General features: G+C 61.4%; 1 protein-coding gene across 1 annotated transcript; it reads right to left on the bottom strand.

Annotated features, from left to right (window-relative positions):
* Positions 1-434: 434 nt before the first annotated feature.
* On the bottom strand, positions 435-23,925 carry ATP1A2 (ATPase Na+/K+ transporting subunit alpha 2). Its single transcript, XM_080825150.1, has 23 exons — positions 23,812-23,925; positions 19,189-19,293; positions 18,943-19,002; positions 17,440-17,643; positions 16,825-16,938; positions 16,433-16,567; positions 15,622-15,739; positions 13,593-13,861; positions 12,574-12,772; positions 12,358-12,467; positions 12,070-12,204; positions 11,354-11,543; positions 11,075-11,250; positions 7,653-7,789; positions 7,039-7,189; positions 6,768-6,936; positions 6,381-6,535; positions 6,042-6,165; positions 5,696-5,841; positions 5,400-5,530; positions 3,351-3,452; positions 3,146-3,237; positions 435-2,262 (listed from the first exon to the last, which is right to left on the bottom strand). The coding sequence occupies exons 1-23, from the start codon at positions 23,821-23,823 to the stop codon at positions 2,234-2,236; spliced, it is 3,063 nt and encodes a 1,020-aa protein (XP_080681276.1). The 5' UTR covers positions 23,824-23,925; the 3' UTR covers positions 435-2,233.
* Positions 23,926-24,415: the final 490 nt, after the last annotated feature.

Genomic DNA, 24,415 nt, shown 5'->3' with positions numbered 1-24,415 from the left:
CTGCAGACTCTTAGTCGGGGCCTGACCTTGGGGTGGGAGGGGGCCTCAGCCCACCGTCGTCTTCCCCCCACCCCTCAGGTTAAGAGTGGCCCGATTCCTGTCTGGAACAGAAAAGACAAGTGGCCTTGAGGATTTGGGCTCAGATGGACTCCCCAGTCCTTCCCTGTTCTGCACAGACCTTTGTGGCTCTCGAGGGCAGGTTCCACCTCGAGGAAGGAGGCCTCTACTCTGTCTTCTTCCCCTCTGGCTTTCTCCCCCAACAACGACAACATCGGCCCCCCAGATTGTCTCCCTCCCTCTCCCCATCTCCTTCCCACCCTTTGCGGCTTCCTCCGCGAGCCGAGTCTCACCACAGCTCACCACCTAATCCCACATTCTGGGACGGAGGCAAGTGTTCAGGCTCGAAATCTGAATTATGGAAGGGATTTCTTTTTCATAACGAAATGCAACTTTATTATTTTCAAGTCCGTAGGTAGTACCGCAAACTAGTGCCCTCTAAAAGGTCTCCTGGTAAAGGTCCTGCAAATGTGTCTTTCACCGACACATGAGAACCGATGGTGGTTAGCCCGTGCACGTGCTACCTCTACGTAGATACTCCTAAAGTGCTTCAGAAGTGTTTAGGCGGACTAAATATGCCAGCCCTAGCCATGCGGTTTAATGCTTCTAATTTGCTAAACAAATACCGTTTTTTTTTTGATTGTGCAAAGATAAGCTTTGTCCATAGTCAACACATCTCAAATTAATCGGGCCCAAAGGAACATGGTTTCTCATTTAGTTTTCCGAGCCCAAAGCAATGACTCACTCATTTCTAAGTCCTTCTGATAAAGTACCAGTGGAGGCAGGTGAGAGCCGGGGGAGGGCCCTCCCGGGCCTCCTTCCTCTCCCGTCTTAGGTCTTCTGGTTTGCCCGGTGGCGCTCTCGCTGGGCCCCCCCGGGGGTCTCTTTCCCAGTGCCTTCTGGGCCAGGCTTAGGGAAGGGGCAGGGCTGCCTGCAGAGCAAAGCTGCTAGGCCGGGAGCAGGTGAGGGAAGGCCGAGGGTCTCCCGCGGGAACCTGAAACCAACTCCCTGTCTCGTGGGAACTGATCACTAACACGAAGGGCCTTTGTCCGCCTGGGAGGAGCAGCCGTCCTCACGATCGCGCGCTCGCTGCCCAGAGGGTCTGACCACGCCCCTGACCTAAGCTGATTCTGGATGGCCCTGGGCAGCAGGAAGGTTCCGGAAACTTCCTCCACCCGAGTTCCAGCTGACGGCCAGGCAGCTCCTGGAATGACTCAGGTTCATCGGGCGGGACCCAAAGGGGAAGGGGTGATGGGGGCAGGGAATGGACTGGCCGCTGCCCTCTGGGAACAAGACGGGGCTTCGGAGGACTTAGCGTTCTGGAGGGCGGGGTGTCACCAGGCACGAGGGACCTCTGTGACACCTGGGCCTCATGGCCCAGACGACACAAAAGCAGGGTCGGTGGGGATTGCAAGCTGCAGGGGTGAGGGCCCAGGGGAGCTCCTGGATTGCTCTGGCCTGCTCTGCGGACATTTGAGTTCGCCTGCGGGCAGGAATTTCTGAAAGGCAGGACCCAGGGCTGGAGACCACACATCCTGTCCTGTCCTGTCCTTGGCTCGCTCCTCCCCAGCTCCCTTGTCTGTGTCGGTCCTCGGCCTCCCACACCCCTGCCCTCTCGCCTCTAGACGTTCCCATCCGGGCTTGCCTGGGGATGCCGCCTTCTGCGCAGCCTCCCTTCCCGGCCCCACGCCTGGCACTCGCCAGGAGGAGCTGTGTCTGATCCCGAGGGGGAGCGAGGGGCAGAGTCGGGCAGGAAGCAGAGGAGGGGTGGGGTGACAGTAGGGTAAGGCCGGAGAGATGAAAGGACGCGGGTGATCGGAGACGGTCCCTTCCTCCGGGTTGAGACAGGTCCCTGCCTTTGGGGGTTGATCTGTTCTAGTGGGAGGTGGGTGTGCGGGGGCAGACGGTGGGTGGTGGGTGCTGGGGTGACCCTCAGTTCCTCGGAAAAAGTGGACAGGGTGCAGCCGGACTGGGAAGGACCCCAGCACGTGGTGTCTGTCTGGTTGTTCTTAGTTAGGTCTGCGAGGCGATGGCTCCGAGCTTATTCACCCACTCCTCCCAGCTGAGCCTGCTCTGCCCCTCCCCCGACCCTCCCCCAGCGCCCCTCTTCTCTGCATCATCATCCCCGCACCACCTCCAGGCGCCCCGGCCCGGAGCCTGGTCTTCCTCGGACAGCTCAGTAGTAGGTCTCCTTCTCCACCCAGCCTGTGGGAGAGATGGGGAGGGGGGCGAGGCGTGAGCTCATGCGGGGCAGAGATCTGTCTCCATGGGCTGGGGGGCTTGCAGCCCATGGGTAGGGACAAATCAGAGTGAGAGGGAGGGAAGGAAGCCGGGGAGCTGGCGCCACGGGTTAGGGGAAAGGAGAGACGTGTTTAGCACTGTGCGGGCGTCAGAGAGCAGGCTCAGGGGGAGAGGCAGGGGCTAGGTGGTGACAGGACTGTCTCAAGGGGCAACCGCCCGTGGTGGTTGTGCCGAGACGTGTGTGGGGTTGATGGCTCATGATTTTTCAGAATCAGGAATAGGATTTTATGTGAGAGCCCCTAAGTTTTAGTTATTGGACCAGTTACAAAACACAGCCACGCAATAAAGGGCGGACCGAACCAAACAATATGCACGGGGCCGTATTTGGCTTGCCCGCCATCCGTTTTCAACTTCCAGTAAGGGGTCAACAGTGCTTGTTGGAAAAAAACAAAAACAAACTTGGTCATTGCCCAGGAATCAGGAAGCCTGGGTTCTAGAAGCCGCTCTGCTCCTCCTTGCTTTGTGACCCCAAGCCAATAAATTCACCTCTGTACCTCTCCGTTTCTGTAAGATGTGGAGGGGGGACGAGGTGAACAGGGCCCACCTAATTCTGTGTCCTGTGATCCGGGTGGGAGGAGGGGCCTGAGCACCCCTGTGTGTTGGGGGTTCCAGGTTGGTGGGAAAGAGGCAGGGTCAGGGCTCCGAGGACCTGGGGCCCCCGGATCGGGGTGGGGGTGTGGAATGGGGAGGAGGAGCAAGGAGCCGCAAGCGGAAGGGTTGGGTGCGGAGCCCCGGGGGGTGGCCAGCAGTGGGGAGCGCTGGCGGGGTGCTGGGGGGGGGCGCTTACCCCCAGGGTACCGTCTCAGGATGAGCTTCCGGACCTCATCATAGATGAAGATGAGGAGGCTGTAGGGGAAGGCGCAGAACCACCAGGTGACCCTGCACCAAACAGAAACAGGGAGCGTGTCGGGGGTGCCCCAGGGTGGGGACAGAGAACAGGGTCTGAAGAGCAGAACCTGCGGCCCAGTGGGGCCTGTGAAGGACTCACTCACTTGAGCGGGTACATGCGGAGGGCCACACCCATGCCCGGGCAGTAGGACAGGAAGGCCGCCAGCGCCGTCTCCTCCAGCAGCCCGAAAATCAGAATCTTGTTCCTGGAAAGGCAAAGAAAGGAGGGTAGGCGGTGTGGAAAGTGGGGGGCTGAGGGGGGGCAGTCCAGGGAGGCCCCCGGTGGCGAAGATGCTTGGGGATGGTCTTCAAACCCCCTCTTCTGCTGCTACACGTAACCAGAGTAGATTTCCTCTACTTTTTCTGCTTACTGATCTCACCTCCTATAACACACATATTCGTCTAGAAAATCAATGTTTCTAATGTGTTGGCTGACGTGCTCTGGGCTGGAGACGCTGTGGTCAATACACACTTCCTTCCCGGGTCGTGGGGCTGCCCTCCTGCGGCGCACCGACTTGCTATGACTCCAGGCCTGTGGTCTGTGTTCAGTCCGTGCCGTCTGCCCAGCAAGGTGCTCGGAGAGCCCATGTGTGTCCCACACGTTGCCAGGGTCTCCCCGGCCCTGGTCGTTGTTGGTCGTCGATACTCAATAGAGGAGAGTGTTTGTCAAGTGCTTAGCAGAGAGAAAGCTGTCCACTCCCTGGAAATTAAATGCTGGATGTGCGTCCACGACCTCAGACCCGAAAAGCAGGACAGAGCAAGGGTCCGAGAGCAGCTTCTGGAGTCAGACAGGCAGAATCTAGCCGCAGCTCTGCCCCTTGCTGGCTTTGGGCTGCACGCCACGTTTCTGCACCTCTCTGAGCCTTGTGGTCTTCCCTGTGAGCTGGAGAAATTACCTGTATATCATGGGCTTGCTGGGAACAGAATGGGAGGTAAAGCGTGGAACGTTCTGGAACGTGCAGAGTGTTCAGTCGAGTTACTACTCGACCTGTGTACAACCTCGCACGTTGCGTGCCTTTATGGCTTACGCCAGTAGCTCCCAAGCTTTGCACTCACTAAAGGACCCACCCGATTCTTTGATAAAGACCCCATTTTAATAGACTGTAGTCTTTTCAGCTATATTTGTTACTAAATAATGAATATCATTTCCCCATTTATAACTGGAAACATCCGCCTTCCCAACAGAGCTGCGCGCTAGCGTGCCGTCACGGTCCTTCACACCGATGATTCTGCCTCCGAGTGACACTTGAGTGAGCCCCGCGGCCCTCTGCTGGGTGGCTCATTTCTATAAACCGTAGGAGCCTTGCAGACAGCGGCTCTGAGGCCCCCCGGCCCGGGGCCCGAGGTGGGGCGCCGCTGGCCAGCGGCTGTTGGCGTCCTCAGGACCCCTTTCATCTTCCCCTGGCTTCACAGAGACGTGGAGTTAGCACTAACCGCCGTCTGCGCTGCGGTCACCGAGTGATCGCCGAGTAGTGACAGGGGCCAGACCGGGACAGGCAAGCCACCCTGTGCCGTCTCCAGGAGCTGGGGCACTAGAAGCACACCTGGGTGAACCCTAACAGCTGGGTGACCTCAGGCACCTCAAGTAACCTCTTTGGGATCTCTGGTCCGGAAAAGGAAAGTAGCTCCCACCCCATAGAGCTGTCGTGAGGTTAAATGTGCGTGCGGGTCACAGCACGATGACTGGCCCGTGGTAACTCACACTCTAAGGCAGCACCGAGCCCGCCGCTGAGCAACTCCCAACCTCACGGGGAGGATCACACACCGCCACGGCCGGGGCCCGTGCTACACGCTGGGGCACAGCGCACCTGCGCTTAGGGCCTTAGGGCCAGGCAGAGGGTGCTGCTGGAGTGTGAGAGGGAGGACAGAAGGGAGGAGGGAAGATGGGAGGAGGGAAGGAGGGGAGAAGCGTGGAAAGATGGAAAGGAAGGAAGAGGGAAGGAAGCCTTAAAGCGGTGGATTAGGAGCAGAATTCAAACTCGTCAGAAATGGTGATCCGACCCCTCCCTCTTCAGACACCTGTTTCAGACGGCTGGACAGGTGCGTTCTGACGCTCCCTCCTCCCCGGATGTGGGCGCAGGACAAGGGGCCCGTGGCGGGGGTTGAGGGCCCTCAGGGTGCTCTCTGTGGGGGTGGGGGGCGGGGACGCTCACTTCATGCCCTGTTGGAAGACTGAGTTGCGCCGGGTCTTGCAAATGATGAGGTCGGCCCACTGCACGACCACGATGCTGGCAAAGAAGGCCGTGTGGCACGTGAACTCCACCACCTTCCGCTGCTCGTAGGTCTGGGGGCAGACGGGGCCAGGTGAGAGGCGAAGGGAGGGGTGGGGGGCAGCGTGCTGGGGGCACTCGTCAAACCCCTGGGCACGGGGTGCCTTAGCCCCCAGCCCCAGCTGGCCCCCCGGGCACTCCCGCGGGCACGGACCCCACCCCCTGGAGGCCCCACGCACCCACTCCTGCCCATAGCTGTCCTCCAGGTCATTCATGGACCGGTCGTCCCAGTCCAGACGGATTCCCAGCAGCCGCGACGGCAGGAAACCGTTCTCCGCCAGGATGACGAAGTAGGTGAAGAAGCCGCCCAGCGCTTGGATCATCCCTGTGGGGAGTGGGCAGAAGGCCGGCCGCGGGTCAGAGGGGGCGGCCGGGTGGGACCGGCACTCGCCGGCGATGGCCATCCTGGGTCCTCGGTGGGAGCTGACCCCTGGCCTGGGATTTCACCGGGGCTCATCCCTCCATCAGCTGGACAGAGACTTCTCTTGGCCACACCCCAGCCCCGGCCCCAGGGCCCCGCCTCACCAATCTGTCCGTAGGCCATGCTGATGAGTCTCTCATTCACCAGCTTGTCCGTCTGGGGGTTCCTCGGCTGTCGCTTCATGATGTCACTCTCCGCGGCCTCGTAGGCCAAGGAGATGGCAGGGACCTGTGTGCGGGGCACGTGAGGGGAGGAGGGCAGTGGAAAGGAGCCGACAGGTGCAGAGGATGGTCAGGAATCTTTGATGTAATCAGCACATGTTACTAAGACCCTATTATGGCCCCCATCTTGCTCGGGCTTCTGTTCCCTCAACTGTCACAGCCTGGCCCGTTCCCCCGGCTGCCCGCCTCCACCCCCCGTGCCGCTCCGACCCCTGGCCTCACCATGTCTGTGCCCAGGTCAATGCAGAGGATGGTCACGGTGCCCAGAGGCAGGGGGATGTTGGCGATGATGAAGAGCAGGAAGGGCGTGATCTCGGGGATGTTGCTGGTCAGGGTGTACGCGATGGACTTCTTCAGGTTGTCGAAGATCAGGCGGCCTGGGGGAGGTTTGGTGGCATCAGGGAGATGGGAGGTTCCCCTCCCCAGCCCAAGCCCTCGAACGTGGCTGCCTGTGCTCCCCAGACAGGGAGACCCCGTGTTTGAGGGAAGCCAAAGCCAGTGGCAGGTGCCTGGGATCCTGAGTTGGCGCTGTATTGGGGTAAAGGCCTGGGAAGCAGAGTCTGGGCCTCAGCTGTCCCAGATGGCACCCCGGCCCGCGGGGCCCCTCACCCTCCTCCACGCCTGTGACGATGGAGGCAAAGTTGTCGTCCAGCAGGATCATGTCGGCGGCCTGCTTGGACACGTCGGAGCCCGAGATGCCCATGGCGATGCCGATGTCCGCCTTCTTCAGCGCCGGGGAGTCGTTCACGCCGTCCCCGGTCACCGCCACGATGGCCCCCTGCGCGAAGACGCAGCCGGATCGGAGGAGGAAGCCCGTGTAGGCCCCGGGCCAAACCGCCCGGCCCGCTCCGGCCCAGCGCTGCACCCCTGTCCCGCTCACCTGCCGCTGGCAGCCCTCCACGATGATGAGCTTCTGCTGCGGGGACGTCCGCGCGAACACGATCTCTGTGTGGTTCTTGAGGATCTCGTCCAGCTGCTCCGACGTCATGTCCTTCAGGTCAGAGCCGTGCACCACGCACGCCTTGGCTTCTCTGGATGGTGGGGGCAGAGCGGGTGACTCCTTGCCACCTCTGCCCCCCGCCTCTGGGGCCGCACGGTCCCCAGGGCTGTGGCTCTCCTCGCCCTGTCCCCGTGGCCTCTGTGTCCCATCTCTCTCTTTGAGGAGGGACAGCCTCACCCAGCATTGCCAGTGCTAGGCCACGCGCTGATTTTCTTACCCACGCCTTACCCCCGGAGCCACCGTACTGGGAGATGGTTCCCTAAATTTGTAGTTGGGAGAATGGCGGCTCAGGACAGTAATGTGACATCTCTATTGCACAGTGAGTGGGTGGCACAGCCTGGACAGCCTCAGGACTGAGGAGCCGGCCACTGAGGTGTCACGGGGAAGGCCTGCAAGGGTCGCAGAGGAGCTCTCTGAAGTCCCCTCCCCCCGGGGCCCTCGCACATCCTGTGGGACGGGTTGATTGGGGATAGGGGCCCCCGCGGAGGCCGCACCTGGGGTTGACCTGGCTGACGGGAATGTTGAGCCGGGCCGCGATGTCCTCCACGGTCTCGTTGCCTTCTGATATGATGCCCACACCTTTGGCGATGGCCTTGGCTGTGATGGGGTGGTCCCCGGTCACCATGATCACCTGGCAGCCAGGAGAAAAGAGAAAAGAAAAGTAGTATTAACACCCCCTCCCCATCCTTTCCTTTCCCAAAGTCAGAGAAAGCCAGACCCCGAGACCGTGGGACTGATAGATCCCAGCCAAGATGACGGAACTGTGTGTGTGTGGTGTGTGTGTGTGTGTGTGAGAGAGAGTGTGTGAGTGTGAGAGAGAGTGTGTGAGAGTGTGTGTGTGTCTGAGTGGGTGACAAGCTGTACGCAGGGGATCAGGGACACTTTGCTTCCGTGGAGGGAAGCCTCCGTGACGAGTAACAAACGGACGAGGCGCTCTGGGAAGAGGCCCCTCAGAGACCGGGTTTCATGGGCTGCGAGGCTGTCGCAGCTGGACAGCCCCTCACTGACCAGCGAGGGACGAAGGCTTAGAAAGGGCCCATGACCCTCTCCAGGTTACTGGAGCCGGGAGTAGGACGCGTTTTCTTAGTGTCCACTCTGGTTGCTGGGGCCATCCAGCAGGTCAGAGTAGGGACGGAGGGGACGTGGCCCCCCGCCGCCGGCTCCGGCTTCCCACCACCTGTTCCGACGCCGCGGACATCCCTTCTCCACGTGAGAAGGAGGCGGTTCTTGTAACACGGACGGGGGCCGGTGGGGAGGGTGGTCGGCACCTGAGACTCGGTGGTTAAAGGCTGTCACGAGCGTCGGTTGATCAGAGGAAGAAGCCTCGCACAGGTACCAAGGAGAAAGTCCTCCGAGGCCACTGCCTTCTCTTCCACCGCCACCACCCCACGGAACCTGCCCCCCAAAGGCCACATGGGCCCCCTTGAAGACAGAAGCATCTTTGCAGCCCTCATCCTGCTGGGCCCCTCTGAGTACTCGGCACCGCCCACCAGCCCCTCCTTGAAGCCGGCCTGCTTGGTCTGCGCAGACCGACGCCGTCTCTCCGTCTCTCCCGGTTCCCCTCCCTGCTTCTTCCCACTCTTTCCTGCCTCCTCCGAGCAGCCCGCGGCTGGGAGGGGCGGCTGCGCGGTGGGACGGCGGACCTAAGCTTGAACACCGGCCCTCCCCGGCTGTGGCACCTCGGACCAGTCTTTTCACCGAGTCTCTGTCCCAGGAGCGGACAAGCCCCACCTTCCAAGGCTGTCGTGAGGAGGAGATGGCACGGAAGTGGACACTCGGTAGACGTGAGCTGTGACTTCCCCTCCCCCTCCCGCCCAGGCTCCTCTCCCTCCACTTGCCCCAAGACTGGTGGCCCCGCTTTCATCCGGGTCCCCCTCCCTGACCCGGGTTCACTGGTGGGTCTTGAACTGCACTCGTGTGCTGACGGGCCTCGCTCTCTCTGGTCCTGGACTTCTGTCCTGGGCTCTAAGCTTATGCTTTCGCTGGGGTGTCTCTCCTTGGGTGTCCAACCGACGCTTCCAACTGAAGGTCAGAGCTGAGCTCATCGTCCGCTCCCACCACCCTGCCAGGCCTGCGCTCTGCCCCCAGCTCGGCACTGTCCTCTCTGGGCGTTCCGTCCCTTTGTCCCTGCGTCTCCCTCACGGACCATGTCCAGCTCGGTCACCGTGTTCCCAAAGTGTTTCTTAGATGGGACTCCTCGCCTCCGTCCTTTGCCACTGCCCTGGTTCATGTCCTTGCCTGGACTAGCGCCACAGACCCTCTCCCTGCCTGCTCGCCTCCAGCCCTTCTCCTGATCCAGACCCTCCTCCACCCAGGTGGCCTCCTGAAAGCTGGCTCTGTCCCCAGAGGGCCACAGGACGAAGCCCAAGTCAGGCATTTAGGCAAAGCCCTTCCAGCTGGCCCTGGCCCAAAGTCCCCGTCTCCAACCCCAGTGCTCCCGAGCCTCCCGCCCCCCACGCACCTGCACACCCCCCGCCCCGTCTCACCTCGTCAGGACATGCACTGTCCCTGACCTTGACAGCTTTCCTCTCCCTGCCTTACAAAACACGCCCGGCCTTCGCGGCCCAGATCGAATATCACGTGCTCTGGAAAACGTATCCAGTTCTCTGAGGCAGACTTAGCTGCTCCTGCTCTGAGTTCCCTGGAGGAACGGTCCCCACGCCCCGGGGTAGTTTTGATCGCGGCAAGAGGCAGCCGGACGGGCCGGAGCATGGCTTTCCGGACGGCCGACCATGCTTCACATGCCGGATCCGCCCCTCTCGGGCAGGTTTATTTCGGGAAAGCGACTTACCCACTCTGAGGCTCAGCTGGTTTTATTTTTAAGTGGGGGTGATGACGCCTACCTCAGCGACAGAGTGGCTGGGACGGAGACATCCCTTACACACACACGTCTACACACGAGTGCTTCGGTGTGTGAGGAAACACCAGGCTGCCTTAGTTCAAATCCTGGCTCCACCACTTACAAGCCTGTCACGCTGTGCCTCAGTTTCCCTCTCCTGTGAAAAGGGAAAATACCGGAGCTTCCCCTCCGGGCCGTCGTGCGGGTTACGTGAACTCCTGCAGCGCGGGTGCCGAGCACGGCGCCTGACTCCTGCGACTGGCTGCTCATGGGACGAGAGCCTCTAGCCCGGAGCAGGGGCTCATGACCCCAGCTAGCAGGTCGTTCCGCGATTAAGTCTGGAGACGTTTGTTTCCCTGAGCGCCCGTGAGCGCCAGAGGACAGGTACCACGTCTCCTTCGTCTTAGCAGCCCCTGGCCCTCAGCGGACGGGCAGCTCGAGCTGATGCTGGGAGAGGAGGAGCTGGCCACTGCCCCGTGCCTGGCCATGGGATGGCCACGGCCACGGCCATGGGGATGGGGTGGAGCGTGCCTTGAAGCAGGAAAGGAGGCTCCAAAATGGACAGGGTTTATGTCTGTTTGTTGAACTCGGGCACCTTGAACAGTGCCTGGGCCACAGGCGGCAAACGATGGATAGTTGCCGAGTGAAGGACAAATGTGCTGCCGAGGCAGGAGCGGCCACCGAGGAGCAATGACAGGTGGACACAAGGACCTAGGAGAGGTGTGCTTGGGGGATGAGGACCGGAGCCTGCTGGGGGGCGCGTGGGTTCAGACAAGAGCCTGCTCATCGCACCCCAATGGTAGAGAGAGCGGGCACTATTCGGGAAAGTAGGACAAACAGATCTCCAAGACCCAAGCGCCAGGTCGGCCCGAGAACAGAATGGAATGAGTTGGGGAGAGGATGTGCCTGGTCGCCGACGGAAAGGGACCAGGACAAGAGCTCCGGGCGGGGCCGACCTTTCCTTGCAGAGGGAGGTGGCCATGAGGGGTCCGGGCATCTGCAAGGCAGGAGCCCCTGCCGTCCTTTGACCTTTAGCACCGGGGCAGGGAGGGTGGGAGGGGGAGGCCAGGCCTGTACCTTGATGCCCGCGCTGCGGCACTTGCCCACGGCGTCCGGCACGGCAGCCCGGGGAGGGTCGATCATGGACATGAGCCCCACGAAGCAAAGCTTCTCCGTGGGGAAGTTCAGCTCGTCCGTGTCAAACTTGAAGCCCCGCGGAAACTTCCCAGAGGGCAGATTCAGCTGACAAAACCCTGACACGGGCAGGAGGGAAGAGTGAGCCCAGCACAGGGTGGGGGGGCCGCCCGGGTGCCCCCCAAAGCCTCCGCCCGGGGCCGCCCCGCTCCTGCCTCTCACCCAGCACGCGCTCCCCCAGCCCGCCCAGCTCCATGTAGGCGTTCTGAAAGGCGTCCTGCATCTCCTTGTCCAGAGGGATCTCCTTGCCCTGCACCAGGATGGTGGAGCAGCGGTCCAGGATGCGCTCTGGGGCCCCCTTCATCACCAGCACGTGGCTCTGGGGGCTGTCCTCTCGCTCGTGGATGGACAGCTGGAGAGAAGACAAGCGGTCACGGAGGGGGCTGACAAGGGGTCCTCCCTGACGCACGGCCCCGTCCGCCAGCTGTCGTCGACGGAGGGAGAGCCTGTGCGTGTGAAGGGCAGTGTGGGTCGCAAATATTGACCACGGTGCCAGGGGCTGGGTGGCTCTCTCGCCAGCGCCCCACGACTGTGCTGGCCTCAGCGCGCTTATACGCGACGCGGCCGAGAATGCTTTCTTGGTTTAGCAGACGCCTGCCGCCCGGGGGGGCATCCTAAGGACATTTCAGAGGTGTGGTTCACCCCCACAGCTGGAAGGGATGGGAGGCTGAGGCCGGAGTGGGGAAGGCGACGGGGTATATCGAGGGATGGAGGTTTGGAAGTCGGGGGGGTCCTTGCAACCAGACGTGTAGTCACCCCAGTTTTCCTGGGGGACGAGGTAGGGCGAGGGGCATGGCCCTCAGATGCCCCCCTCCTAGGTTTTGAGCGCCCCCTCACTTTGGCCCCTTCCCCCACCCTTCTCCCGGCGGCCGCCAGACCTGGTACTTGTTGGTGGAATTGAAAGGGATCTCCGCCACCTTCGGGTTCCTGTCCCTCATCTTCCGCACGGAACCACAGGACAGCTCGATGCACTTGAGCAGGGCTGACTCGGAGGCGTCGCCGGCCGTGTCTCGCTGACGGAGGAGAACTCAGTGTCACACGGGCGGGGGGGCAGTGGGAGACCGGGGGAGGGGGGCACCGGAGCCCCGGAGGCTGCCAGGGCGTGCGGGAGGGGGAGCTGGGCCCCGGCGAGGCGGGCAGGCCATGGACGCGCCGCTGACCCCCACCTTAGACACGGAGATGTTCTCCTGCCCGGCCTTGAAGACGGCACGGTTGCAGAGGCCGGCGATCCGAGACAGCGCCGTCCACGTGGGGGATCGTTTGTCGAAAGTGGCCCCTGGGAGGCAGTGGGGGAGAAGCAGGAGCACGGCTCCCCGTTAGAGCCCCTGTCCACTCCCATCCCCCACCACCATGCCAGGGCCCCCTTGGAGAGCCCCGGGCACCGGACTGATCTTCTGTGGTGTCCGCTTCATGGATCTGGTTGTCGAACCACATGTGGGCGACGGTCATGCGGTTTTGGGTGAGGGTGCCCGTCTTGTCGGAGCAGATGGTGGACGTGGAGCCCAGCGTCTCCACGGCCTCCAGGTTCTTCACCAGGCAGTTCTTGCGCGCCATGCGCTTGGCTGTCAGGGTCAGACACACCTGGGGGAGAGAGGAGGGTGCGAGGCGCTAAGCCTGGAGCCGGAGGTGCCCGTGACCTCACCCCGGACCAGGGCGCGACCCCGCCCTCCTCGATCCCGGTCCGCAAACACCGAGTGGGACCTATGTGTGGGCAGTGACTGTGCTCGATGTCAGACATGTTGAGCTGAGATCACGGGTGTGTATTCAGGTGAAAAGTCCAACAGGGAATTGAAGATACACGACCAGAGCTCCAGAGCAGGCCGGCAGAGAGCGGGGCGGAGGGGTGTGCGAGAACGGGCATGAGACTGGGGGGAAATGGGCTCACCCCGGGGGGCGGGGAGAGCAGAGCACGAGGCCTGTGAATCGGGGCTGGGGAGAGGAGGAGGAGATCCTGCGGGGGACAGAGGAGCAGAGGAGAACCAGAATAGGGACCCGTCACCGTAATCGGCAGAGCAGAGAATTCTAGGAGGGTGGACAGCCGTATCCGTTTCTGCAGTGGAGTCAAGGAAGGGAGCTGAGAAAAGGTCACTGGGTTTGCCAGTTAGTCATCAGTGACCTTTGAGGGAGGCTTTGCAGCCAGGGTGGCCAGGACGAGCTGCAGACGGCAGTAGACCGTGCGTTGGACTGTGTGTTGGGGAAGGGGGCCAGGACGAGCTCCGGCAGAGAGACCGCGGGCCAAGACCGCTCAGAGACCGCAGCTCGGACTCTGAGCCGTGGATTAAGACTCTGACAGGTGGTTTTAGGGGCAGGGAGCAAGCGGCTGAGCTACAGTGAGCCTCGACTGCCTTTGAGGAAAGGGTAGCAAGACTTCCCTCGGCGGCCCCTCGCCTGACCCACTCACGGTGACAGTGGCCAGCAGCCCCTCGGGCACATTGGCCACGATGATGCCGATGAGGAAGATGACAGCCTCCAGCCAGCTGTAGCCCAGGATGAGGGAGAGCACGAAGAAAGAGACCCCCAGGAACACGGCCACCCCCGTGATCAGCTGGATGAAATGCTCGATCTCCATGGCGATGGGCGTCCGCCCCACCTCCAGGCCCGAGGCCAGGGTGGCTATGCGGCCCATCACTGTCCGGTCTCCCGTGGCGATCACGATGCCCCTGGCTGTGCCTGCAACACAGAGGGGACCCCTACTGCTTGGAAAAGGGAAACCACCGCAAAGTAAATAGGCCTCCAACCGGGGCCCTGCGGGTCACCCTGCTCCCCCCTGAGGCCAGACCTCCCCCAGGCACAGACCCCCAGGCCCGGACTCAGGCCACCACAACTCATTCCCCCGACACTTGGGCCTGATGAGAGATGTTGCAAGCACACTCGGAGTTCAGACCGCGGAGATGCCAGCCATGAAATACAAGTACTGAGTAGCTCTGTGCAGTCAGTGCCCTGCTTGTGAGGACCCCGAAGGGTCTGAGGTCACGGATTTTCTGCGTGGGCTTAAGACGATCTTTCCCAGCCTTGGGCCCTGAGACCCCGCAGAAGAAACCAGGCTGTTGCTGAGCCCTTATGCAGACACTCGGGTCCGGGGGCCTGGGCGGGGGGAGTGTGGGATGAGGGGAAGAGCGTGGACGTGGGAGCTGGCCAAACCGGGGTTTGCAGCCTTGTTCGGACCCCCCCCCCGCCCCCACGGGATTGCTTCCCTCAGGAAACCGGAGAGGGCTGTGATGCGCCTGGCCCGCCCCTGGCGCACAGCAGGCGCTCAGCCGTATCGGTTCTGCTCTCTTCTTCTTCCCCCAAAGCCAGGCTCACAGAAGGCGATGCCAGTATTTTACGCGGCGTTTTTACCAGTGGTGGAAAACGTCGGGCGAATTTCAGAATCTCAGTACATTAACAGTTTAAGATACGCAATGTGTGGTGATTCTCACTGTAACTGCAACTTGCTAAGGGAAAGGAACACCTGGTGAGGGGCGCCTGGGGGCTCAGTCGGTTGAGTGTCTGACTCTCATGATCTCGGGGTCGTGGGATCGAGCCCCGCGTCAGGCTCCGCGCTCAGTGCGGCGTCTGCTTGAGATTCTCTCTCCCCCGCCCCTCCCCTCCCCACAGGCTCTCTCTCTAAAATAAGTAAATCAATCTTTAAAAAGGCTCATAAAATCTTTTTAAAAATGCTCAGAGAGACAAAACACGCCAAGAAGAAATGAGAATCGGGAAGGGACAGGCGTGGAGGTGGGGCACGTGGCCTCCTCCAGCCCCAGTCCCAGGCCCGAGGTTTAGCCAGAACTCTCTCCCCACCAGCTCTCGCTGCCGACCCCTCTCAAGGAGGCCCGGCCACAGAGGACACGGAGTTTGGGCGGGCCTGGTCTCCTGTCCTTACGTGGTGGCAACCTGGGGAGCTCCTGCTGGCCCGTGTTCACCTGGCCTGAGCCTGCCCAGCCTGGTCACTGGTCAAAGTGAAGGGTGGGCCAGAGAAGCAGCTAGACCCAGCATCAGGGAAAAGGAAGGAATCAGTCAAACCAGAGACTTCTGGGACTCAAGAGGCACGTGTGAGTTGTGTATTGTGTGTGTTGGTGTCTGTGTGCCTATGTGTTGTGAGTTTTGTGTATCGTGTGTGTGTATTGCATGTGCGTAGTGTGCGTGTGTGTGTGTGTATGTGTGCATGTGTGGAGGTCTTAGCCCAGCATCTGAAGGCTTTGGGATGTGCTCAGCCTTGGCGTAGACAGAACACAGATCTTCCCGGGGGGAGGTACCTTCCACGGAGTCGGGCCACCCCAGCCAATAATATTCAGGCCCCCCGGTCCCTCGGTCCCCTCCCCCGGCCTTGGGCAGGACATCGGACACGTAAGCACAGCCACAGTCCCCCGCGCTGCCTGGGAATTCGGGAGTTCGACTCTTCCTTCCGCCGGGGCAGGGAGGGGGCTCCCTGGTGGCCGGCCGCTCACCTTCCACACAGTTGGTGGAGAAGAAGCAGATGTTGCGGGTCTCCAAGGGGTTCTCATGGGTGAACTCGGGGGAGCGGGTCTGGGGCTCGGACTCGCCCGTTAGGGATGAGTTATCCACCTGGGGAGGAAGTAGGTTTGTGGTCATCGGACGGGAAGGCACGTGGGTGCCCACACAGTTGTCCCACGGCTCCGACCACACTCTGCCTCCATGACACGAAGGACAGAATTACACTCATGCTCATCACGTATTTATAGCATTACTCAGCCACTGTCCCTGCTCTGGTTTGGTGTCCTGGCTCTCCCTGACCTCTTACGTGACCTTGGGCTAGTTACCTAACCAACGAAATCACCATTCACTCATCTGTAAAGTGGGGAAGGTCAGGGGCATGTCTGCATTATACACCCCCGGTGCGGGGGAGGGGAGAGGTCTCTAACACGAGAGTCTGAGAAAGGGCTGTCTGGGTGGCGCACGGCTCTGTCTGTGATCACCTAGGACAGCAGAGCACGATGGCACTGTTCCTGCAGAGTGACACGAGACAGCTCTGGGAGGCATAGAGAGCATCTGACACAGTAATAACCACTACGTGATCGCCGGAAAGTGGACATCAAATATGTACCCGGGGCACAGGGCACGCCCAGCACACAGACACGAGGACACAATCCACAAGCAGTCTGTGGGAGACCAAGTTGGGCTGGGCCGCGTGGGGGGCAGGCGCTGACACCGGACCTGGGCCTCCCAGGCTTGCAGGCTCTAACTGGACCTCTCCCAGCTCCGTGCAGCGGGCCAGCTGCCCCAGCATGGCCGCCTCACCTTGCAGCCGTGAGAAGAGATGATCCGGAGGTCCGCAGGCACGCGGTCCCCGCCCTTCACCTCCACCAGGTCTCCCACCACGACCTCCTCTGCATTGATCTGCATCTTCTCTCCTTCCCGCACCACCAGGGCTTGCTGGGGGGTGGGAGGGGGACAGGCACCTCAGGAATGGCTCGTCCTTCTGCCACCATCCTCCACTGCCGGCCTCCCACCTCTCCCAACCCTCCAGGAGGATGCCTGTGCCCCCCAGGCCATACAACTGGGCCGTGCGTGGAGAACGGGAGGGCGGTTTCTGCCCACGCCTCCATCTCAGAGCACAAGGAACTCAGGAGGGGGAACTGGACTCCCCCAGAAACCTTGTGCCCCAGCCCGGAGCCCTGCCCGCTGTCTACCTGCGGCACCATGTTCTTGAAGGAATCCATGATCTTCGAGCTCTTAGCTTCCTGATAGTAGGAGAAGCAGCCGGTGACGATGACCACAGCTGCCAGCACCACGCCCAGATAGAGCTGGTAAAGAGGAAAGGGTGAGGCTGCGGCCCTTCTCCCCGCCCTGGAGGGGCAGCTGCCCCTCAGATGGGCGTTTGGTGACTTTGTCTGCAACTGGGAGCGACAATGGCAGAGGAGAGCCCTTCCCCCCAACCTCCCCTTCAGTCCCCCGGGAAAGGGAAGGGGCAGGAGAAATCGCAGGGGATTCCCAGGACTCGGGCTTCTCCAGGGGGTGAAGCCCCACAGATCCAGACAAGCTCAGTTAGGGGTGCGGGAACAAGGAGGGTCCGTCTCATTCGGGATTGCATGCGTGTGCGTGTGTGTGCACGTGTGTGTGTGCGTGTGTGTGTGTTGGGAGGTGCTTAGCGACACACGGAGAAGCCTCATCCCTTTACAGCCTGAAAAGCAGCGAGGCCTTTGGGACTGTGAGGTGCGGCTCTGGCCCCCTGCCCCCAGCTGTCCTGCGATCTGGGCTGGAGGGCGGGTCCGGGGCAGGTGCAGGGGGGAGGCGCGCCCGCTCACGTTGTCGTTCGATGGTTCGTCCTCCATGGCGGCCTGGATGCCGTAGGCCAGGAAGCAGAGGATGGCCCCGATCCACAGCAAGATGGAGAAGCCCCCGAAGAGCTGGCGGCAGAACTTGACCCATTCGGGGGTTGTCGGGGGTGGGGTGAGGGCGTTGGGTCCGTCCCGGGCCAGAATGTCCTGGGCCCGCTGGTTGGTGAGGCCCTGGAGAGGCGGGGAGAGGAGTGTGAGCGCGTGTCCGGAGCCGTGCGCTCCTCCCGGCTTCCCGCCAGCTCCCTGGCCTGGGAACAGTGTCCGTTCGGAGACAGAAATGCCACCTGGCAGGAAAGGGTGGGGGACCATCGGGAGAGGCCACACCGAGGAGGTGGCGTTTGCAACGGGTGTGGGAGGCCTTGTGGCCCCACCTGCGGCCATCGTCCTAGGGCGGAGACACCTGTGGGTTAGGGCCTCGGTGTCTCCTCCAGTAGCACCTGGGCAAGGCGCCCCGGAAGAGAGGCCCCTTTCCAGCAAGAACTCGAGAAGAGGCCCCCAGGGCGGACCACCTGTTCTCAGAGCTTTGGCGAGTCTGCCCCCTTCCCCGGGGAGCCGGCCGGGGCGTGGTGCGGATGTTCCCCGCGGGGCCCACCCGTGGCTGGGGAGCCACACTCCGCGTGCGAGTGGGAACGCTGGCCCACGCTCCCTTCTAGATTGTGAGCTCCTCGAGGGCGGAGGTCACTTCACTACCTTTCTCTCTGTCCACTCACTTATTTAAGAAATGTGCACCGAATGCCTGTTACATTCTGGGCTCTGTTGTCAGCTCTGGGGACCCGGAGGAGGACGAACTCATGAAGTTCCTGCCTCCGTGGAGCTTATGACCCGGTGACGTGACGCACGATAAGCAGCTGTCACTGCCAGATCATTAAGGAAAACAGGGTATGGTCAAGGACCGGGGAGCAGAGAATTTTCAAAAGGGAAATCAGGGAGGGCCTGCAGGAGGAGGTGTGCACCCACTGTGGTTTTGCCTGATGCTGTATTTATTTATTAGATGGGCGTGGTCACCCGACTGTGCCACTTCCTACTTATTTCTGTGATGGTGGGAAGCTCGTCCCCCTCCCTGAGTCTCCCTGCTATAATGGACAGGTGCATGACCCCCATGTCACAGGTGTCGTGAGGGTCAGGGAAGTGTTCATAAAGCACCCATCACGCACAGCACGCACAGTGGGGCACACAGTAGGGCTACCGTGACAGTGGGGGGTCACCTCACCGTTTCGCAGGTGTCGCTTTCCTGGGACGTGTGTCACCAGTGCTGCCTGTGCAGGTGGGCACGGGGCCCGGCTTCCAGGTACACAGGAAAAGTGTTGTTAACTAAGAAGCCGGGGATCTGGGTTCTAGGCCTGGCTCTACCCCAGCTAGTCACGCATCTGTGGGCCTCAGTTTCCTTGCGGGCATAGGGGCCGTGATTATTCATCCAGGTGCTGTGTGCCTCTCTCAGGCCTTGGGCACCCCCGTGGCCCCCCAACTCACCTTGGATAGGTCCACTTGGTATTTGCGGCCCAGCTCATCCAAGGACAGCTTGTGGTCATCCTGTGAAGGGAAGTCGGGTCACTCTGGGGCAGGAGGCTGGGCACTGAGTCTGGGATGCGTGTGAGGACAGAGGGGCCTGGGGCTGAGGCAAAGGGCGCAGGTAGGAGGGGCGTCATGGCTTCTCCGAGGGTGCCGGGCTGCGGGGACCCCGTTTCCACGATCTGCCGGGTGGGCTGGGGCGCTCACCATGGCCACCTCCTTCTTCAGTTCGTCCAGCTCCTTCTCTTTCTGCTTCTTCTTGCCGCCGCCATTCTCCGCAGTGGTGGCGGCTGGCGAGTACTCGCGGCCGGCCTGCAGGGGTGGGGAGGGAGAGCCCGGAGAGTCAGGGAGGCTATGTTCCCCCTGGACAGGCCAGGAGGTGAGGTGGTGGGCCTGGGGGTGGTGGGTGCAAGGGCCGTGATGGGCCCAGGGGAGGAAAGGGTGGGGGGGGGCGGGGGGGCCCCAGGCCCTCAGTTTGCAAACTGGTCGCACGGCCAAGGGCTCTATGCTGGAATTCCAGGGAAGTCGGAGGGGCTCCGGACACAGGACCCCGCTCTTGGCTGTTTACCTGTGGGCTTCTGCTAAGATTTTGTTTGTTCAGAAAACCCTGCAGCTAAGTCCTAAACAGAACAAAAACTTTAAAGACCATCGGCCTACACTATTTAGAATTCTGGAAGGCGGTGGCCAGGGTTGGGGGCATCCTAACACCTCGGCCACTTAGAGAGCAGTGGAGACAGCTGCGAATCTGGGGGAGGAAGAGTCTCTGGGGAGTCAGGGGTCAGGCCAGGGAAGGACGCCCTTCTCGTTGGCCAGCCGGCCCACTCCTGGGCAAGGGGGGATTTGCACAACTTGAGGCCCCAAGGCACAACTGGGTAAGAAGGGAACTGGGCTCCATTTGTCCAAAATAGAGGAATATGTACTAAAATGCGTGTATTCTCAGGTCCTGGCATGCCTGGGGCCTCTTGTGAGATCAGGTAAGCATTTTCCCTAGAGCCTTTGAGGCCCTGGGTTCCCTTTCCTCTTCTCTGCCCGTGGTCCCCTCACCTCTGCCAAGCTGCCGGGGGCCACAGGGAACCTCTGGGGAACGGGGTGGGAAGTTTCTCCTTCCACGGTGTGAGGGGTGGGGCTGGTTGGGGTACTGGTGGGGAGGGGTTGGGCAGGGCCTGGGGGGGGCCATGACAGCGCCTTCTCACTCCCTGTCCGCCCCCCACACCCCTCAGGGCGTCATGTCATTGTCAGCAACGGGTCGGTCGGGCCGGATCTCTGTCCCCAAGGCCACGTGCAGCTTTCAGGAGCGAGCCTCTCTACACTGCGGTGTATCTCGTTTCTTCGTGAAGACACGAAGTCCTCTTCGTGAGGACACCTGAGAGGCGCCTGGGGGGCGCATTCAGTTAAGTGTCTGACTCTGGGTTTCGGCTCAGGTCGTGATCTCAGGGTCTTGAGATCAAGCCCTACGTGGGGCTCGGCGCTCGGCACAGTCTACCTAAGACTATCTCCCTCTGCCGCTCCCCCGGCTAAAACCAACAAATAAATCTTAAAAAAAAAAAAAAAAAAAGCCTGTACACCTGGATGGGATCTACAGCCAACGTATTTGTCCTTCTTTATAGGATAGTGCGCATTTTTTATAAAAGTAGACTTTTCTTTTCAAGACAGTTTGAGACTCTCAGCAAAACTGAGCAGAAAGTATGGCGAGTTCTCATATCCCCCTGCCCCATATGTCACTCCCATTGTCAACATCCACCCCCCCCCAAGTGGTGCTTTTGTTGCAGTCATGAGCCTGTGCTAACACATCAGGGTCACCCCGAGTCCACAGTGGCCGTGAGGGCTCCCTCGTGGCGGCGTCCGCTCTGCGGGTTTGGACAAACGCAAACCGACTGTATCTACCACGGCTCCATCCAGAATGGTGTCATCACATAAACTCCTGTGCTCTGGGATGACGCAGTTTTTCCCCATCAAAGAATCAAGTGCGATCCCAGAATGTGGCAGCTGCCCTCACCCTACGAGGTCATGAGTCCAGCACCTGGAGAGGTCTGACCAGTGAGATCAGGAACGGGGTGCGGGGCTCGGTGAGAGGTGGACCCTGTTGTCCCCTAGACCCGCAACCTTGCATTTGTTTCCCCAGAGAGCACCCACGGATCGCGGGTCCCTGTGGCTTCCTGAAGGCTGGCCATCTTGGGGAGACGGAAGCAGCCCAACCGAAGGAGCGGGGAAAGGCTCCTGGGGTTCTCCGTCTCCCTCTCCAGGAGCCCTAAGAAGGCTCCTTTAGTCGGATGGATGGAAATGCTTTGGGTTCCCCGAGTCTCTCCTTGGCGGAACAGAAACGCAGAGCGGATGAGAAGCCGCAAAGGGACCGGAGGCAAGAAATCAGGCCGGCCCGGCTTCAAGGTGACCCTCCAGAACTTCAGGGGCAGGAGTGGGGCCTGGGCATACAGAGGGTGGGGGTGGGGCAGGGAGGGGGGAGGCTGGGGCTGGGGCTGGGGCAGATCCCAGAGAATTTCTGTACATTCCGACGTGCAATAAAGATTGTGAAAATTAGAACCAAATCGCCAGCCCATGCGCTTGGGGAAGGAGGGACCGCGGCCGACCTTGCCGCTCCCTACGGCATCCCTTCCCCGCGTGCCCACCCCATTCCCCCCAAGGCCGGCACAGAGCTTGGGACACGCTGCCCCTTCCCCCTCCTGTCCTGGCAAGGATCTCAGACTCTGCAGCCAGGAGCCTGCGGAGATCTGGGGCCAGCAGGCTGCCCAGGCAAGAAAGAAAGAGAGGAAGCAAGGACCCCCCCCCGCCATGTTCCCCCCAGCCACGAGTCCCCCTCTCCGGGTCTTGAATGCTGAAGGAGAACAGAGAGTTCTTTCTGAGAGAGCCAGAGGCTGGGACAGAGTGGGGGCAGCTGGAAATGAGCCACGCTCCCCCCACCGCAGCCTCGTGGTGGCAGCTGGAGCGGGTTGGGCTCCCTCCCACCAGGGCCATCCCTTCCCCCAGCTCCCACACTGCCCTTCATGGCCACAGGGTGCAGGGTGACAGTTGGACCTCGCTTTGTAGTGCAGATGTAGGGGAAAGGGACAGAGACAGAATGAGCCCGAGCAGGGGTGCCCGAGCAGGGGTGCAGACCAAGCAGGGGTGCAGACCAGCTGCTTTCATTTTCCAGGGCTCTCCTGGCAGCTTGAACTCCAAGCTCCAGCCCTAAGACAACCCCCACCCCATTTCCTGCAGCCTCTCCATCCAGGCAGAACCAGATCCACTCCCCAACCTGCCATTGCTTACACACAGCCACTGGGGTGGGGGTCTGGGGGCTTCGGGGTTGCCGGTGGGAAGGCAGGACCAGGGGAAGCAGAGACCCAGGCAGCTGGGGTCCCAGGACAAAGTAAAGGCCAAATTGCTTCCCGAGCAGGACCTTGTGAGCTGCACCTCCCCTGTTCTCTGTACTCCCAGTTGGGAGAAGAGGGCGGCCTGGCCCTCCTCCGAGTCCGGAGTCCTGCACGGCAGAGCCAGAGATGCTGGGGTTTAGCTGAGGGTCCTAAGAGGCCCTGTCTTCCCATGGGGGTGACTTCTTCCTTCGTGAAGCCCAAGCACAGACCCCTCACTCCTCCCCAGGGACATCATGCAGGGACATCGGGGCTCGCCCCTACTTGAGGGCCTGCGGGCTCTCGGATTGGCCTGCCGAGTCCTACACACGTGCTCAGCCTGGAGAATCTGCATCAGCTCCGGCCTATGGAGAACACGTGTGTCGCAGGCACATGTACACACACACACACACACACACACACACCCCGGTTCTATTTATAGCTCCTACCCCAGCGCAGGAACCCTGGTGTCCAAGCTCAGAGTTTTCCCAGCTGCTAAACTCAGTGCAATAACACGTCCCTGCCTGACCCCTTCCTGGGCCCAGAAACTCCCCAACAGCTCCCGACAGGCACCCCCTTTCCCCAGCACCCTCCCGTGCGCTCTCCAGACTCCCTCCCTCCGCAGGCACTCCACAAAAGGAAAGCAGCCCGGAGCAGGGTGTAAGGGACTGGGTGACTTTTCTCCATATGGAAAATTCATTTCCAAGAATCCAGAGCCCTGTCCCTGCCCTCTCCCCACCCCCACTCCACAGTTGTTAATCTTCCCCTTGGCATTCCCAGGGCTGCAGAATGCCACGGGCAGGGGTGGGCTGAGAGGGTGCAGGCAGGCGGCTCTCACCAGCCGCTGGGAAAACGCTCACAGCCCAGGGCCGGGGAGGATGGCGATGCCACCAAGGCATCAGGAGAGGCGCTGGGCTGGAGCTGGGGGGCACATCGCTCTTCTGCCCCACGGCCCTCCCGGCTGCTGGCTCTCGGGGCCCCGAGAGCTGGTGTCAGAACCGCTTGGTGACTTGGGAGCCATGCCCCCGGCCGCTCCAACCTCCAACTGGACCCTCATCTTCTCGGGCTGGGACTGCCAGGGGAATGGCTCTTTTTGGGGAGTGGCAAAAGCAGGAGCATTAACAGGCCAGGCTCCCCTCGGCTGGCAGGCTGGCATGCTTGGAGGTGCGGTGAGGGAGGGTCTGTCTGGGACGGGGGAGACACAGGGATCGAGAGGCGGGGTAGGGTGGAGGGCGGTGAGGCTCGTGCCGGAAAGTGGGGAAACAGAATGCACGTGAGCACCTGAGCACTGTGGACCCATGGGCCGAGCACGCATCTGTAGCCGGGAGACTATCAGTCCAAGTTCATGCTGCCCCAGAGCCTGGCTCCTCTCTGCTCCTCCCTTCAGTCCCCTCCCCACCCCATCCTGCTCTCCCCCAGCCTCCCTCACCTTCCAGAGAGCCCTCCTCCTCCCTACAGAGCAGCCCCTCTTTTTGGAGATACTCACCCCGCGGCCCATCTTGGGGCAGAGTGGCTGAGGGAACCTGGACTGGGCAGGTCACCGGGAGGATCCCCAGCCCACACCTCTGGTCTGGGATGGCCAGAGACCCCGGCAAACAGAGCCGCAGCGAGCAACAGGGTAGCTTTAAATAGGTCCCGCTCCCCCTCTCCCCCGCCTTCCCCTCCTCGGGAAAGAAACGTTTGTTGAAACAGGATCCCTGAGGACTCCTCCCCTCCCGCCCCTTAAGCAACAGGCGGGTGGACCATGGACAGTCCATTTGTCCTGCTGTGTGCTCCCCTCGTCTCCCCTCATCCACCCCTCGCCCACGGCAGCCACGACTCAGAGAGGCAAGCGGCAAGGTTGGGGCTGGAACTGTGCTCCTTGGGGTTGGGCTGACAGGGGACAGTCCCCAGCATCCCGGGATGCCAGAGGCTGTGTGGTCCCGGCCTTTCTCTGGTTTCCTGATGGGGAAACTGAGACCCCAAGAGAAAAGCAACTTGAGCGGATAAAACAGAACCAGAATTCAGGGCTCCTGACTCCCAACCTCCCAGAGAAAGAAGCCGAGAAGCGGGGACACAGAAACTGGCCTGGGAACCCGGGGCCACCCTTG

This window comes from Martes martes, assembly GCF_963455335.1.
Source record: "Martes martes genome assembly, chromosome: 15".
NCBI classification, from domain to species: domain Eukaryota; kingdom Metazoa; phylum Chordata; class Mammalia; order Carnivora; family Mustelidae; genus Martes; species Martes martes.
Note: the sequence above shows the minus strand (reverse complement) of the source record. Positions and strands in the feature narration are given on the sequence as shown.

Coding starts and splice junctions, on each gene's coding strand:
- ATP1A2 (XM_080825150.1), bottom strand. Junction 12,468..12,573: donor CACCACAGAAGATCAGTCCG/GTGCCCGGGGCT, acceptor ACTGCCTCCCAG/GGGCCACTTTCGACAAACGA. Junction 7,790..11,074: donor GCCGCAGCGCGGGCATCAAG/GTACAGGCCTGG, acceptor CCTGGCTGCCAG/GTGATCATGGTGACCGGGGA.